Below are 19,880 nucleotides of genomic sequence, written 5' to 3'. Positions count from 1 at the left end.
AAATTGACCATCAACATTCTTCTAAACTTGGATATCTAAAACCAAATAATTGGTATATTATGAATACACTAATGGTGGGTAACGAATCGCAATAAATACCTTTCGTTTTCTTTGATGTTGGAAACTACCCTATTGGGAACATGCCAAATAATTTTGCTATCACTTGAAAAATAAATATACGCTTGACCAAAAAACTAAGTTTAACAACATAATATATATTGACCTTTTGAATAAAAGAGCATTTGTTACTGGAGAGCGAGTATAGGGAAAAATATCAAATAAACCGCACGCACAGTAATGAAGCCATGAAAATAATCAATTTTGAAAAGATTTAATTAACGACCAATATATAAATAAGTGGTGCCATTCACTTTTTAGAAACACTTCCATACTTTATTTTCATAACAGAATTTATAAAAGTTATCACAGATACGAAATATAATTTTCATGAATTTTTATAAATTGAAATTCAATTGAAATTCCAACAGTGTTTTCGCTAAGGGAAGACATTTTCGTATAGACATTTCAACAGAATCCAACAGTAACTGAATTCTTCAATAACTGTTTGATTTATCTGTTACTGTTAGAGTTAACAGTTATTGTTAGTTTTTACTGATACTTTTATCTCTAACTATTACTGTTAGTTTTAACACTTACTGTTAGTTGTAACAGTGGTCTCAATTTACTGTTGCATTCATCAGTTACTCTTGGATTCAACAGTGGTCCCAATTAACTATTGAAATGTCAACTTTTTTTTCTAAGGGTGGGACGGAAAAAAGGTTAATCATGGTCTTGTTTTCTACGGTTAACCGATCCAGGAGATGAATTTAACCCACGGTACTATGGTCGTGTTTTAATAAAAAAATTCTGCGGAAAAAGAAGGTTAAAATTTTATTCGTTCAAAATTGATCACAATGATTTCAAAAAGTCTTGGGATCTCCACGCTTTCCATAAGATTGACCCGGCTAGGTGACTAAACGAGAAACTGAGATGAAGAACGAGTCAGAGATGAGTGATTCACTGGCTTTATAGTACAGCTGCTAACTCGCGCCTCTCCCGACAGCGTTTTCACCGCCTGCGATCAACTGCTGCTTGGATGTACTCGTGAATCAATACCTCCCCCACACACTCACTCTTTCCTCGAGAAACGGAATGAGATGCTAGGCAAACCCACCCAACCAACCCCCGCTCTCCATCGCCCCTCGCAACCAGGGCCAGGGCAACAAACAAAGGAGCTGCGAATGAGGGGGGGCGGGTGATTCAGACTGAGACGTGAGGGGGGGGGGGCTGACCCCCGTGTGTGGTCGGAGGCCGGACAGTCGTATATCTGCTTGCAGTGCCGTTAAGGGACTCCCCGAAGGGGGGGTTGGACCCCTGCTACTGGTCAGGAGGGGGGGGGGGGGGACGAGGCTATAAGAAGGTGGCGGTTGGTAAATCAGTAGATATGTAATGGAAAAGGGATCAGGGACGTCGAAAGATGTTCCCTGGCGCTGCGGCCCTACCCATCTATTCGCCCGTAAAATGTGCGCGCTGGGACAAACAAAATAAGCTCGCGCGCGCGCGCCGCCGCACGAGCCGTGGCGAGGGAAAGAAGCTCAAAAACAGTTGCGAGCGCACAAAAGAACGCAGTCTTCGCATCAAATGAATGGCACAGAAATGGCTGACATTTCACGTTCATCGTTCCAAACCTATTTAACTAACTCTTATGAAATAGGAATTGTTTTCGGATATAGATAGTATACATAGGCGAGCAGCACAATTTGTAAAAAAAACTGTTTAGATAAACATAGTGGTGTAACTGAATTAATAAATGGCAAATTCTAACCGATCGAAGGGAAAAATTTAGATGAAAATTTCTGCGGAAATTTCAAGCTGTATACTTTTTGCCTTTTTTTCAAGAAATTTTAATAGACCCATATTGCTATGATAGAGACAATCACATGGATGAGACAAGGGGAATAGTCTACAGAACCGATATATTTAAGATGCCTTTTTTCCGCGTAGAATAAGGGACCATAACACTTGGGATAGTTTACCTCTAGAACAGCCTGACCCGGACTTATTAAAATAGGCTCTGAATGTGCTGTTAATACCTCATTACATATGTAAATACCAACAATCTACATGATTTTTTTATAAGTTGTAACTCATGCATGAATCACTTACTAAGCCAACTTTTCGTTTTTCTATTACTAATCAATAGTTTCATTTGCATGGTGGCATGTTCGCGTCATTAGCAATTTCCTAGTGTCTGGTTTGACCGCGTGTCGTTTTCCTGTGTGCTTGACCTGTAGTCCTGCGAACGTCCGGCGTTTCTGATTAAGATTTGGATGTGTGCCGCATGCCTGGTGCGAATCACCCCGTGCCACACACCCTGGTCTTGCCTTGCTAGACGTTAACTGCGGCACGATTCTAAAAATGATGGAGCACTGCGCAGGAGCACAACCTAAGGTAAACCTATCGGCCAGTAAAACTCTTTCCCCATAGGCAACAAAAATTATTCTAAAGACACGCAAGCCAAGGAAAGGAAAGCAAGATTGATAAAATTGCGTTCTTGCGGTCTTTCGGAAGCAAGATTGTTTTCCTGCAAATACAATTCAGTCACTTATTCCGGAACTACATCCTCCATTGAAACATTCAAGCGCTTCAACGAATCTATCGATAGAGAGAGTCAATTCTAGTGAAACCCTATATCTTAATCGAGAAATAAGTCAAGGAAGTGATCGCCAGAATTAGAATATCAAATAATGAGGAAAAGGAGCAAAAAAATAAAAAAAATAGGAAAAACGGTGCATGAAAAGATAGGTGGACATAAATATTTAACGAAGGAGCAAACATGATCGACATGAACTGTTTATTAAGTAACACTAGATTTAAATATTTATGGCTCATCTGCGACATTTCCGAAGTCCCTATAATTATAAATAAAATAAGTCACCACCATGAACTACACGATTTCATAGGTAGCAGGAAATTTGCGCGAGTATTTTTCCATCCGCAGGGTCATTAAACGACTTTAAGGCAATCGGTATCGTCGATTCATTTTGAAGTCTAACCATATTTCCGCGATTGCGAGGGGAAAAACTGTGCGCATCATCATTTCAAATGAAATCGACGCTCAATTATCATTTCCATACATAGGCAGGCAAGTGTCAGATGCCAGGGAGAATGTTATTCTAGAAAATTACTCATACGACAGTCATTGAAATCATTAATGAGAATTATTCTCAACATTATCATTATTATTTTCATTTCTAAGCGATTGCGGCGTAACTCCGCATTAGACAATTCTCCCACAATTACTTTAATACGAACATTATGATTATATATTTTTTTGCCGTGTGAGCTGACAGAGAAAAGCGTGTCACAGCGAAATAGAGCACTAATTAAGGTACTACTACTACCTACTTTTTATAAATGTTAATAATGATGCTGAAGATACCCGTTTCTATAGTTTCATACGAGTCCAAAATTTCCTCCATCCATTTCATCAACACATACACCAAGCGACAAGTGGTCTGGAAGGAATTTTTTAAAGTCGAAAAGCGAGGCCACGAGAGGGATTGTGCGTCGCGAGGCGTTTGATTGGGACGAGAGGAAACAAATGAATAGCCAAGAGCCGCACCTTACGTCCGCACATACGAAAGATATTCACACGTACGTACAGCAGCGCAAATATTACCTCGGTGGTAGGGCCATATAAGCGCCCGCTTAGTGACGGAAAAATGTCAGTTGAAATCGATTTTTAATCGAAATTAAAAGCTCTAGTTCTCAACAAAAATCGAAATTTGAACCAAAAGATCGAAAAAATCCTTGGTTGCAAAAAAAAACTGTTTGTACTAAAACATGTTTACCATTAATTCGCAAAACGCTAAGAATACACATTTGAGTATCAGAAAAAATCTGCTTAAAATACATAAGTACATAAAATATTAGTAGCAAAAATTGACAAATTTCACGCAAATTTAAGTTTTGGGATTACCGCTTGGAACCATTCAAGAAAGTTTTAAGAAAGATCAACCGATTCAGATGCTTTCTTGATGATCGAGGGGAAGCCTTTCAAATTTCAACGGCATTGGAGAAAAGTCTTACACATGAGACGGATTGCATTATCATAGGCAGGTAGTAACACTGCTCGGATAAAAAAAAAATGACCAAGATCGAAGCTGAAAATTCGAGTTTGGATCGACACTCGAAGATCACGGGTCCATCTCGATTTCCTCCATCTTTGAACATTATAACTCGATTTTCTATTTTAATCGAAATCGATTATTCCACGAATACGCCCGTTATGACCACCGAGACCCCTGGGAGATAAGTGGGAATAAGGGGCCCCATCAAAGGTCAATTTTTTTAACGTTTACTGAGTACGACTACAAAACCGTGACCTCTCGCACAGAAATACAACAATACAAAATTAAACGATATCTTCGGTGACAAGTTAAACATACATTTATTAATATTCATCAATATTTCGAGTGTACCGATGCAAGGATCACATAAGTTAAGGTAACGGCTTTTGTATTGTACTCAATAGATGTTCTGAGAAATGAGACGGACGCGAGAGTCTCGTCCGAGACGAGATCGGTGTGAACGAGACTATAGCCAACTTCAGAAAACGAGACCGGGATGACAGCAAGGCAGAATCGCCCCGATAATGAAGTTTTCTAAGCACACACAATAGGGGTGATATAACTGAACTAATACAGAGCTCCGTAGCACTACAAAACGAAGTAAGGAAACACTACAAACGGGAGAAAGTAAAAGTGAATTTGCAATTTATTGCGAACGGCACAGTTCCCTGATCATCCCAAGTGCGGGCGATGGTTGAGTGACGTCAGATTCTGTTACCATAGCTACGACAACAAGGGAATCATGAGGAAGAGAGAGAGATGGGCGTGACGAAACGAATAAAAGACAAATGAGCGACGAGAGGCGCATCTGCCGCTCTCAATTGAGACTTCGTGAAAGGGGCGTCTCGAATCCAAGACGATGCGGGCACCACCCACTCAGCGGGGGAGACGATCCCATCATCGCCTGGTATCGCGGCGGGCAGGCTCACACACGTCTTGAAAACCACTGGCAACAATCAGAGAGGATATACGTATATGAACAACAGAAACTAGAAATGAGATTGCAATGTAAAAAGAAGGTTTCGAGGATAGTATATCATACAACTCTGGAGAATTTTGAATCAAAATTAGATAGGTGATATATTGAAAGTGTTACGTCAATAGGTAATCGCACTAAGGGTACTCGCATAGGTAGAGATGGAGATAGAGTTAGAGGTAGAGATGAAGATTGAGGTGGAGGTAGAGGTAGTATCATATAGTAAAGAGGTTTACGCACGCAGCTTTCCCATAGCCTCGATCACGTGCCAGTCTTTCACCGTGTGGCATCAAGTATAATGGTTATTTGGTTAGTTGAAACATTTTCACAATGTTAAGCGATAGTAATGGCGATGGTGACGACATGTCATCAGCATACAAGGGGCGGCTGATTGGTTGTTAAGTAATTGCGACTTCAATGCTCATCCCATAAATCAAGCGTGACAAGATCTGGAAGAATATCACCATCTGTATTTGCAACTTAAGTATTACCCAGACAAATTTCAGGAAAACATAAGGATATCACATGAAACGGGCCTTGAACGCACCAATCACGGAGAAGCCTCCTGATATACCTCGCGACACACCGCCCGAAAGACAAACTCGTTTGTGTTTGAAAGCGGTCCCGCGCGACCTCCTGGTGAACCGCGAGGTACACCTCTAACTCGACCTGCTCACTATGCGCGCGCCCGTAACACACAATGCATTTGTGTTACCTCGAGGTACCGCGACCTCTACCTCTATCTCCACTTCCACCTCCTACCTCCTCACTATGCGAGTACCCTAAGACGTAGCTAGAGGAGATTGAAGCAGATTAAGAGGGCCTCTAGATGTGTACACGAAGGAGAACATGGAAGGAGCTTAATGGGAAGACAGGATAAGTAGTGAGGTTGTTATGGACTCTCAGCTAATTTTTACTTACAGTAATCTCAGGAGGCCTTAGGAAAATGATGCATTGGAAAGAAGTGGATAAACAGCCTTTGCCATCGATCAAGGAATAAACCTCTGAAGTGACCAGTGGAGTGACTTTACGGAGTCACCCGTAGGTGTTCATTAAGTACAAAAATTCCTTAAACGCTCCCCAGATACGCCCCTATTTCAGTGAGAAAAAGGGAGTTGATATAGTTGGTATTTCGTGACGCAAGATTCCAGGATCAAGACAGAATTCGGAGGATACGTGCAGAATTTTCCTTATCCTCATTCTTGCGCAAGCCGACGGTGAGGCACTCATTACTTCTCGAATTCGAAACCCTGCAGGTGAAGAAGATGAAGAAAGTAGTTAGAACACCTCGCAAATTCGGGAGATACGGGTTAGGACCCGGACAAGGCAAATGATAGGTAATTCCTCAGCGTAAGTTTTCAACGCTGCAACTCCATCTAAGCATACACGGGAATGAGGAAAAGGAAAATTCGACCTAATTCGTCCTCCGAATTCCGCCCTCATACTGGAATTACCGGCTACATTCACTCCTATTTCCTCTGTGAGAGCTTTGTGATGGCTGTATACACTCACCCCGCACTGTAGAGGGCCAAGCGAAAGGTTCGAGGGATCGAAGGCGGGTCGCGTGTGTGCATGGAGATCAGGGAACGAGGTTCTCACGGATACCGCCCCGCGCGCCACCATCTCATTTCTTTCGCGATTTGTGTATACGTGCGGGGAAATCAGCTGATAATGGAGGGACAATAATAATGAAGGCATCGCTCCGCGAAAAAAGGGGAGGGAAGGGAGGAGAAGCGACCACCAGGAGATCCGCCCGTTGCTATGACGACGGTCGGAAGAGAGAGAGAGAGGGGGAGAATCTCTAGGCTCCTCCTCCCATTAATCAAAATCATCATATTATATGATAAAATTATAATAAATAGAAAATTTCGACAAATAGCTAAATATCACGACAGTTTTGAAAATAATTATTTATTATCTATTTTCAATTTATTGAGAATATTAATTGCATTCATGCATAACACGAAAGGTGAAGATAATACATAAATATTTTGAAATCTGTCGTGAGATTTCGCTGTTTGGGAAAATTGGCGACATCTTCATGACTCCCGAGCGTGCGTCCCGTGCGATTTTTGCAGCCGCGGCGATTCCTCGAACATTTAAGGAGAGTCGTGGGTGTTCGTCTTAATCATCACCGGCATGAGCGACGTCCCGTCGGACAGATGGCGGAGAGGCCGGCGGACGGCACGGCGGTTCTTCTAAGGCCTCCGGCCGGAAGTGGACTCTGTGGCTGAAGAGAGCCCTTCCGGCGGGTGATGCGAAATATATGCGCCCTCGATACAACACAGGAGGTGTCTTGAGTGGCCTCCATTCGTGAATAATTAAAACTTCTCCGGAAGGCCTGAGTAAAACAAGAATGCACGCGTTTTCAAGATGGCCGTGAAGATTTTTAAGATGACGCCACAGCTCATCGACAATGGATGAAAACGTGGAAAATGTGAAAGAAATGGATATAGTAACGTTTTATATTTACTATCTGATGTTGATGTCTAATGAATACTGCTATTGAATGTTGTTAGGGAGTTGTTGATGGAAGGAGAGGCGGATTGTTGAGAAGAAAGGAAGAGGGAAAGTTGTTTGAAGGAGTAATACAGTAAAAAAACTGACATTCGAAGAAAATAAAGAGGTTTTTGGAAAGAAAATCGTCTAAAGTTAAAATATGAAAATATAATTTAAAGAATATCTAGTGGGGATTATTTTGCAGGCGACAGGATTAATGTATGTGAACTAAAAAAACTAAAAATTGCAGTTATTTTATGATAACACCTCGTGTAGGGAATAAAAGGACACTCCGCGCTCATAGCATTCTTTTTTGATTCATGGTTATAAAAATAATGACGATGAGCAATGCTACAAAAAAACAGCTTAACTTTAAACTAACGAGGACTCGTGCACCTCCAAAATCCACCAAATGTTGTGTTGATTTTTTCCCTAAATACACCCTTTTTTCATTAAACATCGCCATTGACCTTACGGAGCTAAGAAGTCAAAGCAAAGTCCATTCTTTTTTTTTTTAATGTAATGCAAAATATTTTTTTTACATATTTTTAGTATTCTCGCGTAGGATAACGGCTGGTGTCCGTACACTTACTGCCACATGCGTATCGAGGCGGCTTTTGCGACAGTGAGTTGTAGACAAATATTTTACTCTTCACGAAAAATTAGAATATTTTAGTCTTAATTTCAATGCAAAACTACAACTTTATATTTCATTCACAATAACTAAGCAATGTCCACTTAAAGAACTTAACATTACCACGATTGCGCTCAGATTTCAGTTTGCGGTTGAAGAGTGGTGAGCCATCTGCGACTTCTGCGCATTTTAACTAGCCTTCGATACTTGGCGAAGAGAGATTTAAAACAATGGTGGTCCCATCAATATTTATAATCATGTATGTGCCTATGGTACACACTTGTTCCGGAATAATAAATTTCATTTTCTATTCTATTCTGTGAACAGTTTAATCGGTTTTTACATCGCCATTATCGTGGAAATCAAACCATTTCAAATTCTAAGCAAGATGCATTTAAACTCAGATAATAATCAGCGGAATAAAATAGCAGAACGCCCCCAGAAATCATTTCACGGGAAAAATTACTACAGAGACAGAGCTTCTCATAAGATCAATATGCACAACGAATGCCATCTAATGCCTTGTAGCTAGGAATGACAGCGCTATATTTCTCATGGACGTCAATTAAGATAGGGGGAGGGGATAATGGCAAATGGTACGCCAAATGTTTTATTTATGCGAATGGGAAATCCAAATGACATTAGAGATTTCATAACGGAATACCAATGCTTTGTCGAGAAAAAGCTATCCAAGATTCGAATTGCACAAGCAGAGTGGGAGCATTAGAATAATGCCTTTTTCCAAAGGAGCGACTTCCATATCGGGTTGGATTTCTGTAATGAATGCGCGGGATATATGATGGGAAGAGGTAAATTTGAAGCCTGTTTAATGTGCACGTAGCCATTTAGCGAATCAGGCGAGTGAGTTTTCCGTTGCGAAAACAACCAATAGATGCCTTCAGTTTCACAAAATGACATCTTTCTCCTTGCATCGGGAATGACATCGCATTCCTCACTGGCAGAACCTGTTTCGCACTCGACGCGGGCAAAAAGCAAGTCCCTCTCTCGTCTGTAAAAGGCCGCGGCAGAGAGACAGAGAGAGAAAGACGCCCGCCTCGCCGCAGTGGAGGCACTGGGAACGAACCGGCGCACAGAAGAATGGATTTTTTCGACGACAATCCAATCTGGAACGAGCACTGCATCTCAGTTGTCATTCCAGATTTGACGAGCGCAATCGACGAGGGGAAAGACGCCACGCACATTAACACGAGAGAAAAAGGGTCGACGCATTCACACGCAGACCACACCATGACTACATTTTGCTCAAATGTTGGATTGTTTTTAAAAAATCATGGTAATCATCTATAAGGAAGCACCCTGATAGGAATAGAAATGAGGAATTCATAAATTAAGGTATGAATAAAAATAAATATCTGCTGATATAAAAAAATGTGCTAAAAAAGGTTAGTAAAGAGTCTGATCTGGAGTATAGCGCTTTATGATGAGGAAACGGGGATACTGAGGAAGGAGGACGAGAAAAGACTGCAGGCGTTAGAGATGTGGGTGCGGATAAGAATGGAGAAGGTGAAGTGGATGGAGAGGAGGAGGAACGACGAAGTGCTGGACATGGTGGGTGAGGAGATGCAGCTTCTGGATGATTTACGGAGGAGACAGAAGGTATGGATGGAGCGAGTACTGAACGTGGAGGGGATTTTGAAAACAGTGCTTGAGGGTAGAATGCTAAGTAAACGAAGGAGAGGAAGGAAGAGAAAAGGATTTTTTTGGTTAGAATGAGAGGGAGTAGGTCTTATTTTGAAGTGAAGCAGGACGTCAATGAAGGGAGGGGAGACTGCCAGAAAGCTTCTCAAGTACTCCATGGAAACATACATTAATCGGTAGAATAATTTCAAAATAAGAAGCGATCACACTGTGGTTTTACATAGTAAGGATGCGGATCGAACGGAACGATTATGTGAGTATTTAAAAGGGCAGTAGAGATGTGAAGTATTTTGGAGAAGAAGATTGGACAGACACTGAGCAGAATCAAGTGGCATAGTAGAGTGATGAGAAAATAGTTAAAGAATAAGTGGAAGGGAAAAACAGCGGATGATATAAATATAGTAGGTTATGAATGGTGAAAAAACGAAAGAATTATTCAATTGTTACAAGATTTGCTCACACGAGTATTGATTACAGTGTCAAACCAAACATTGGGTTGCCGACTGTTAATGCCGAATATTTACCGGTGTGATTATACCCGAAATCGATTACGCAACAGAAGAATTATTCAATTGTTACAAATAATAAAACAGAAGAATTATTCAATTGTTACAAGATTTGCTCACACGAGTATTGATTACATTGTCAAACCAATCATTGGGTTGCCGATTGTAGATGCTGAATATTTTCCGGTGCGATTATCCCCGAAATCGATAACGCAACAATGAAAGGGGACAAATATTTAGCTCGTCGTCCCCGCGACGCGTATTCCAATAAGAGGAGGCTTCCGATAAACTTCAGCGTGGAAATGCACGCGTTCCGAATTCTCTCTCTCTGGGAGATAGGGGAGGGAGAGCGAGAAGGTGGCGCCACATGAGGCTCGCGTGGCGAAAACTCAAAAGAGGGGGAAGAAGCCTCACGCGCTCCGTGTGTCAATAGAAAATATTTAAATAGGGATGGCATCGACGCGATCTGATTTCGAAGCCTTTTCAATGGCGAATAAATGAGGATTACTCAAATCTCAGGTTTCCGATACGAGTCCACCTCGCTCTGGGAAATCATTCCAATGGACGGGATGGGATGGTTGGAGAGACGAGGGACAGCAAAACGAGTGAACACGATTCTATATCAACTATCCACAACAAACGGCGTCCTCGTCAACTCAGAAAAACAAATAACCCATCACTTTCACTTGCTCAATTCAGCGATTTTACAGAAACAATGCAGTATTACCAACACAAAAACATTCGTGCGGGCATTGACGCTCAAAGGGTTAGAAACGTGGGCCTTTGGAAATTCACCATGAAAGCAGACGCACCAGATGAAGATCGGCAACAGTTCTCCAAAGCCTTCCTACCATTCGTCTCAACGGTATCTGGAAGGTAGCCGGGATTCTTACTGAACACAAGATTCAAACCATTCACCTTCCTCCTGATAAATTCCGGAGCAAGTTAGTTCGATCCACGGACCCAATTGGTCTCAAAACACCCGGACTATACTCCATTACATGTGAATGTGGTAAAGTCTACATCGGAGAGACTGAGAAAACCGTGGAGACCAGGGTGAAAGAGCATCACCACCACATCGGACCGCTCAACTTGAGAAATCTGCCGTGGCCTGGAAAATTACAACATCCATTGGGAACAAACCACCCAACACGGAAGGACCAGAGGTTATTAGGACAGAATAACCAAAGATGCAATAGAGACCCGGCTTAGATAAGCCTAATAAGATGGATAGAGATAAAGGACTCCATCTGAGCAGCACTTGGAACCCGATCATAAAAAAGGCGGGAAAGCCGACAAAAAAATGAACCAATCAGGGAACATCAAAGCAGTGCTGTAGTTGGGAAAAAAACTGAGGCGGTACTCACCAAAATTCACTTAAGGAAGTTCCAAATGGAGAGTCATAGTGGACTTCGTTCAGTGGGTCACATTTTCGACACGCTGTTTCTTCAGCTGATCTTCTTCCTGATCTGAGCCAAGACTGCGCATACATTTACGCTGATTGCGTGCGTTTTAAAAATTCAAAACCGGTACGCTTATAATGAGTTTGGATTTTAGAGGATACGCCGTACCGGCCCAACTACAGCACTGCATCTCAGTGAAGGAGGAGGGTACATATACTGGAACAATGCTATAAGCCCTGAAGATGTTGGGAAAGTCTCCCATCGAAACATCGTACTACAACAAGCAGATCCTAACATGGTTGGACACCTGAGAAGATTTCATTCAAGTCATTCACCAGGAAAAACTCAAATATTCCATCTCTTTGAAGTATCTGATAAGAAAGGAATAGTAGCCTTGGAGACCTGGTTCTGCTTGCGATTGTTGAATTGAGAGATAGGGAGAGGAACGAGGTGTTCCGAAGAATAGGAGAAGACAATATGGAGCAGACACGAAAAGAAGGGCCCAGTGGATTGGCCTGAACAATAAAACACTCTGATAACGTAAGAAATGCCATAGAACTTATCGTTAGAGGGGCTCAGGAAAAATGACTGCCTTCAGCAAGGCCACGTCTGTAAGAGCCAATCATACAGGATGGTTCGGGAACAACAAATTATTTGGTTACCTCTACATTGAAGGAAATACCGTTACACGAATGGTACGCTTAAAAGGGTGGAAGATTTCTTCTTCTTGTGAGGTGATGTGTCATAAGGAGATAGAAATCTGCTTTTTTTTCGAGAAAAATTAACGTCAAGAAGACTTTTGCTGACAAATAAAATTTCTTTGAGCCTTTTGCTGCGAATAAATTTTTTAAGACCATGGGAGCACGGAACGGAATGAATTGTTGTATGTAAAAAAAGTATGCAAGATCAGTAATTAGAGTATACTTTTAGTATACCCACGCGCGCCGCAGAGAATTTTTGTAAAGAAGGTCGCCATGATTCGTCCACAGTTGTGGAATGGTCATCTTCAGGGCGAAACCAGCATCAAGTGTGCCGCATCACGCAGGTTAGTTACTTCGCGGCGATTTTCGTATCAAACGCCGCTAAAATTAGTGATGCGCCAAGTCGCTCGTTTCGGTCATGTCGATCACCATTCACTTGAGTGAGTCAGTCGTGAACGGCCGATCGTTGATCACCGCCTATGTCAATCACGACCAATGTCGGTCAATACCTATGTCGGTCATTACCGATCTCAATCACGACTGATGCCAACCACAACATATGTTTATCACAACCGATGCAAATCACAATCTCCTCATTTATTCTGTTATTTTCATCATTTATTCTCATCTATTCTCCTATTTTGCCGGCCTCGGTGGCGGCGGGGTAAAGTCCTCGCCTGCCAAACCGAAGGTCGCGGGTTCGAGTCCCACCTGGGTAAGTTACCCTTATCTAGGGCGTGGGCGTGTGTGAATGTCCTTCATTGTTAATCATTAATTCCCTATTGTAAAGGCCGTAAATGTGCTGTTTATGGGGTAATGGAAATAAATAAATAACTAAATATTTGCTATCGACGTAGTCACGACCTATATCTACAGGGTGTCCCATTTATCTTGACCACCCGAAATAACTTTTTGTCCAGATGCAAATTCAAAAATGTGTCGAGCAAACGTTCATTAGTCGTCAGGGGGACATTAATCAGCATGATTGCCTTCCTTGTAGCTTTGTTATTTACAAAGATATTAACAGTGCTATGTCATTTTTAAATGGCACCCTATATTTTTTATTCGGCAATTCATTTCCTCTCCTAAAGACTTAAAAAAAATGTAGCACAGAGAACCATTAACATAAACACAGTGTTATGAAAAATGACTGACTCTCTAGCGCTTAGTGCAGGTACGCGGGTATTGGAGCTACTCCACTAGCTGACGTTGACGGTGAACAAATGAAAACATAGTAAAATGCACACCAGTCATAAGAAACTCGTCCACAGTAAGCAGTAAAAAATATAGGGTGCCATTTAGAAAAGACATACCGCTGTTCATATCTTTGTGAATAACGAAATTACAAGGAAGGCAATCATGCTGATTAATGTCCCCCTGACGGCTAATGAACATTTGCTTGACACATTTTTGAATTTGCATCTGGACAACAAGTTATTTCGGGTGGTCAAGATAAAGGGGACACCCTGTATATCACGACGGCCTACGGTCGCATAGGCCGACGATCGGCATCCATCGTGAGTGACCGATGGACGACTTCGGTCGCGAACGGCCAAAAAGACCGTATCGTTCGTCAGAATGATGCCGTTCATCAATCAATCACACAAATATATCGCTCACGATCGACCCAACACTAGCCTGAAACTGGAGAAAATATCGATAAAAGTGAAAAAGTTTCTCTCTCCGTGATACCATTTTCTATTTCAGATTCGTAGGTCAAACACGAGCAGCCAGATACACCTGTGACCACAGTGAGTGATTGTATACCAACAATGCATATTCACCAGATCACAGGGCCACTCTTATTTCACATTCATGCACCAGTGATTTCTCATAAACAGCGATCGCTAATCAATTCACAACCGCTTGAGGCATAAGAAATGAGTCTCCAACGGGGGCCGACCTAGATTGTATTAAGGTTAATTGCTTGGAAATGAAAAACAAAAAATTCTCCACATCCAAATATAGGTGCAGATAAATTGCAGCAAGAGCTGATCAAACGCAATTAATGGAAAGCATTAACTAAAAACAGGCATCGGGAGGTCTGGGAAAATTTTTGAAAAATGAAATGCCTGAAAATACATTTTACACCATTTTGGTTCTTAAAATTTAACTATAAGCAGATGCAATCAATATTCGTCAAAACTAGACAACAGTTGTAAATATTTTTTATATTTTTCAGATGTTTTGGGGGGGATCTATCCCCCCCATAGTTACGCCACTGTATTCATGCTTATAATATAATTAACATTAATACTAAATGGTTAGCTGGCGACACCTTTCTAATATAACTAAAAATGAGGAGATTATATACAAAAAAATAGGTTAAGATGGCGGACGATAATGTGGTTTACATTAGTGGGGTAGTTCATTCACTTACCACGAGGGTGCAGCATTGGGTGATATGGTGACAGAGGCGGCGACCCCTTGGCCCTCGGTCGGCCCTGGGCGGCGGCGGCGTCTGAAACAAAAGAAGGAGGTATAAATGCAAGGAACAATAGACCACAAAATCATTAGAATACAAAATGGATGCCACTGATCCTATTGTATCTCCACTTCGACCGAAGAAATTTATCAAACTGCATGCGAGACACCAAGCACTTATCAGCAAAAACCTAAATGCTATAACTGGAAAAGCACTGCATGAAACAAGTGACTTTGTACACAGTTACGCGCACGGCTGTAAATTTTTGCACACCGAGTTTTAAGTTGAACTTCGCCGTGAAAAAAATATAGCGGCAATCGGGAGATCCGGGTTCGAATCCCGGTTAAATCACTTATTTTATCACGTCGTACTTCAGCCTTGTCGTATATTATTGGAAAAGATTAATTTAATCCCAAACCACCGAAAACTGCACTATATTAGCCTTTTATGTCAGGGTTTTGTAACAAGCTAAAAATAAACATAAACGGAAACTCATGCCTTGAATAGAGGCAGCCTACCGCGGCGGGACTCGAACTCGCGATCTTCGGTTTGTCAGGCGAGGACTTCACTCCGCCGCCTCTGATATCGGCAAGCAGGGATGCCGACTTACAAAAAATATTGGGGGGGCCCAAACCGGATATCTTGCCCCGGGAAATTTTAAAGGTATCGAGTTTAAAGTTTTTTAAGCATTTTAGAAGAGTCATATGATTAACATTAGAACCCTGATAACTCGAATGTCGATATCTGGACACTCCGGGGAAAATAGACAAGCCTGGCACATTTTTTCCTCACACCCATAACGAATTTTTGAGGGGGCTCGGGCCCCCTCAGGCCTCATGGAGTAGGCGCCACTTTCGGCAAGACATAATATTTCATGCAAAAAATGGGAACCTGGATCCGAGTGATAAACGGGAGACCAGCAATTAAGTTCTTAAGATAAACATTTCTCCGTGATGTGATTTGAAAAATTATGCAGTAAAAATCGCCTGGAACGACCACGCATGTAACGAAATCCCGCCTTATAATGACGTAAGTTCCTGGTCCCTAGTGCTTTCTTATGATCGTCAATGTTCATATTACATTGGAGATAAATAAATTAAAATTACTTCATACTTCATTATGGATTAACGAGCATTAAAAGGTGAAATTCATTACACGTGAGCACCGTTTCAGTGCATACTGAGGGGCGATGATTAGTTATTACGGATCTGTTGATTAAATAAAAACGATTTTCGGAATATTAGCCGGAAATCCAGTGATATATCGGGCAAAATATTTTATTGCGGATATAACGAGACCCTGTTTATAACAAATACAGAACGGTGGTCCCCTGAAATTTCTTTATAAGCGAGTTTTACCATAATTCCAGAATACTTGCGAACCCCTAAGCTACCGCCGCTCGTCTACATTATATCGACGCGAGAAACAGAACGCATGAATTAATGCGAGGCGACAACGAGCAGACATTTCCTCGTGCAACTGCTCTATTTTGGAACTACCGAGAACTGCAGGGGGAAAATGAAGACGAGATAAGCAGAGTTTACTTCCGGTTGCGTTATGACTCGCTCTAAGAAACAGTCTCTTAAAAGGAACTAATGGATGATCTCTCGCAGCTTAATCGGATCGGATACGCAGAAATGAATTCAGAAAATGGCATCATCAAGGAAATGAAGAGGACGGCCACCAGAACGTGCGTCTCTTATAATCGGTTAATTGCTGAATATTTTAACAGAATTAAATGAAGGAAAACATTTTTCACGGGCAAAGCATGATTATTAATGGAACTTATCAGCCACCAGGAGAACAAAACCGAAGAGTTATTAATTTCTAGCTATCTCAGTAAACGAAAAGGAAAATACACGAAGTGATTATCTTCAAAGGCTAATATTTTTTCAGACTCTCGCTGCTAATTTATGCACAAATGTAATCCACTTGAGTCCCGATTAGGAAGAACAAAAAGTTGAGCATTGCAAATTCATTCCACGAAGCAGTAAACTCGAAAAGGGATTGCACATGCATTCACTAAGGCTTTCATAGAGACATTGACAGCTACGTTAATTGATAATATTCGAGGAGGCCGTGGATTGTCTTATCGAAGCCTTGTCGAAGATTGTCTTATCATGATTATCTATGCATAGAAAAATCCTCCTGAATCGGGTGGAAAATCTATCCCCAACACCGGATGAAATGGGTTGTCCTTGGGCCTTTAGCGCCGACCGGCGAGGACTGCCGCCAACCGCTCAACACGCCACTGAAGACGACCGCGCCGAAATACGAGTAGTGTTCATAAAATTGCGGGATTTTATTTTTTTTTCAAATACTTATTTATTCGCATACATTAATATTGTGGCCTCCAAAATAGTCTCAAATAGTCTTTAATTAAATGTTCAAAACCATTTCAATTACTTTTTCCACGTTCTAGATGTGCTGGGGCGCAAATCCACTCGTAAATTATTATTTTACTCATAGTATACTCACCAAAGACCTTTGTTAACATTTAACATACTTTGTCACGCTTTATTTGCTAATCATTCTTTGATTTGCAAAAAATATTTGATCCATTTCTTATAATTATTAACGAAAATCGCCGAGCTCATAAAAACACGTCCCACCAAAGCGGATGCTACTGACAATCTAAACAATGAATACTTTTGGGGCATGCATTCAAATGTAATTTTAAAAAAATTGACAATCGGACTATCCAAATCCGAAACATTTAAAAATTCCCGTTAATTTTCTTAAAACACACCTCGTACTGCTGATGTTAAGGTCGAAAACGCACAATTATTAAACGACAGAAACTTTGAGCCAAGCGCTCCGATTGGCCGTGGGTATACCCTGTCGCCGGATGCCTTAAATACATCGCGATCTTCGTCAGGCAAAGCATCCGAGGTCATGGGTTGTCCAGCGCATCTGGCAATAGGGTAAAATCGCAGCCAGTCGGAGCGCTTGGCTCTAAGTTCCTGAAGTTAAGAAACAGTGCGTTTTTTACCTTAACACCATTATTAGAGATAGGTGAAAATCGCACTTTCATTTTTATTTTATCGCACTTTCAATAACAGTTTATCGCATTTTGTTGTGTCTACTTTTTTATTTTCATAATGAGGTAGATGACGATAATATGTAGTGAAACATAGTTATATGACAAAATACAGAATATTTTAAATAATTATGCTGAAGAACAATAATAATTTAAGGAATAAGACATATAGTGGCGGAGGTGTTGCTTGCCCGCACCCATTTGTAGTTCGTGGCCACGTAGAGTCCCAGCCAACTAGCAGCTGGCCAGTCACACACATGTTTTAAGCGGTGAGTGTCGGCGCAGCATTTAAACTGCGCTCGGCACATAATGTACGAATTTTGCCGTCAAAAAGGCAAATTTGCGTAAAAATATCATAAAAGTCCAGTCATCGCATCTATGTCGCATTTATTTGCGCACATCGCATCTATATCGCATTTGCGATTTTCACGCATCTCTAATCATCATAAATTTGGAACATACTCGCATAAGCTATCCAGGGTTTAATTTTAGTGACACAATTTTTTTTCGCCCTGTATAATTCTTGGTAAATGCCTGCATAAAGGCAGAAGATAATTGAATGAAGCCAAAATGTCAGCTGCGCTAAGATACCCGCGAAAAGCTCGGATGATTCATGGGACGACAGCAAAAACCCTGTTTTCTCTCGGATGGCATCGGCTCCAAATATAAGCCATTCATGGGCGCTGTTAGCAGGACAGTTCTATCACGAGCATCTCACGACAGCTGAGAGAAAGGAGGGAAGCACCACAAGTGACGAGACGAAAGACTTAAGCGGTTGGACGCCTTGAGACAACTGACACGGCATCAAGCTATTGTGAAGTCTAGATGAGGAGGATAATTTAGCCGCGAGCAATATGCGCGTTTGCGTCTCTTTGGTTCGCAAATCAAAAGCCTACCAACATGGTTTAAAATGTGGATCTGCAGTTGCAAAAAACTTTTATTGCTCAAACATATTAAGAACTCGACTCATAGAAACGGGTATTTTGAAAACTAATGGCCACAAAATATGTGGTCCAAACAAAAACTTGGTTCTATTTCAAAACAAATTTAAAAAAATTCTCCGCTCAAATCAAAGGACCAAACATAAATTTAACGAATGACACAATAAAAAAAGACAGCATTTGATCATTCCAAGACAAGGATCTTCTAGACTTCCATCCATCTCGTGCACGTTCATTGATTTTCATACTCGCTGCATTTGCGCGTTAATAAGTGATAATATGCAAGGATTAGAAAGCAATGGATAGAACGACCTATAAGAAAACACAAACAGGAAATAGCTTAATTCGCATATATTTGTATTCTGGGAGGCGAAACGCTTTACTCAGTTCGCATATGAATGTACATAAGATTTCACTGCGTAGAATTCTACGATACAGCCGATCGATATTTTGCGACTTTCGATTAAAAATTAGGGAAATCGAACCTTGAAAGAATCCACAAATCAATAGTTTGTAGCTCTTTTATTCATTTATTTTATTATCAAACCGCCGGATACTGCTCTTATTGGTCAATTTATACCGGGGTATTCAACAAATGTAACAGTAAACGTACACGAACAACCATGCCCTGGACCGAGGAAACCTTCCCAGGAGGGACTCGAACCCGCAACCTCTTGTTTGGCAGGCGAAGCCGTTATCCCGCCGCCACCGAGGCCGCCAACTATTCACAATTTCGATAGAAACAATCCTTCAATCATAGTGAATGAATAATTATGTTTAATTGTCTACACGCTCATTAATTGCGACTGTTTAGAATCGGGTTATTTGTGGAGTTCCTACACGACTGCACTCGTTTTGATTATGCTTTCGATGCTTTTCGGAAAGATATCTAGCTGGAGCCCATCCAGCCAACGTTACGTGTTGTACGGGGGTATTTTCGACCATCTGAATAGCGTACTCAGA

General features: G+C 41.3%; 1 protein-coding gene across 2 annotated transcripts in view; it reads right to left on the bottom strand.

Annotated features, from left to right (window-relative positions):
• LOC124157971 (POU domain, class 2, transcription factor 2-like) overlaps positions 1 to 19,880 on the bottom strand; it is a 201,450-nt gene that overhangs the window by 32,955 nt on the left and 148,615 nt on the right. For both annotated transcript variants that reach the window (XM_046533099.1, XM_046533100.1), the window contains exon 3: positions 14,892 to 14,972. In XM_046533099.1, the coding sequence (XP_046389055.1) occupies positions 14,892 to 14,972 (81 nt within the window). The remainder of the gene's footprint in view (positions 1 to 14,891; positions 14,973 to 19,880) is intronic.

The sequence above is a fragment of the Ischnura elegans genome, chromosome 4 (genome assembly GCF_921293095.1).
Source record: "Ischnura elegans chromosome 4, ioIscEleg1.1, whole genome shotgun sequence".
NCBI classification, from domain to species: domain Eukaryota; kingdom Metazoa; phylum Arthropoda; class Insecta; order Odonata; family Coenagrionidae; genus Ischnura; species Ischnura elegans.
Note: the sequence above shows the minus strand (reverse complement) of the source record. Positions and strands in the feature narration are given on the sequence as shown.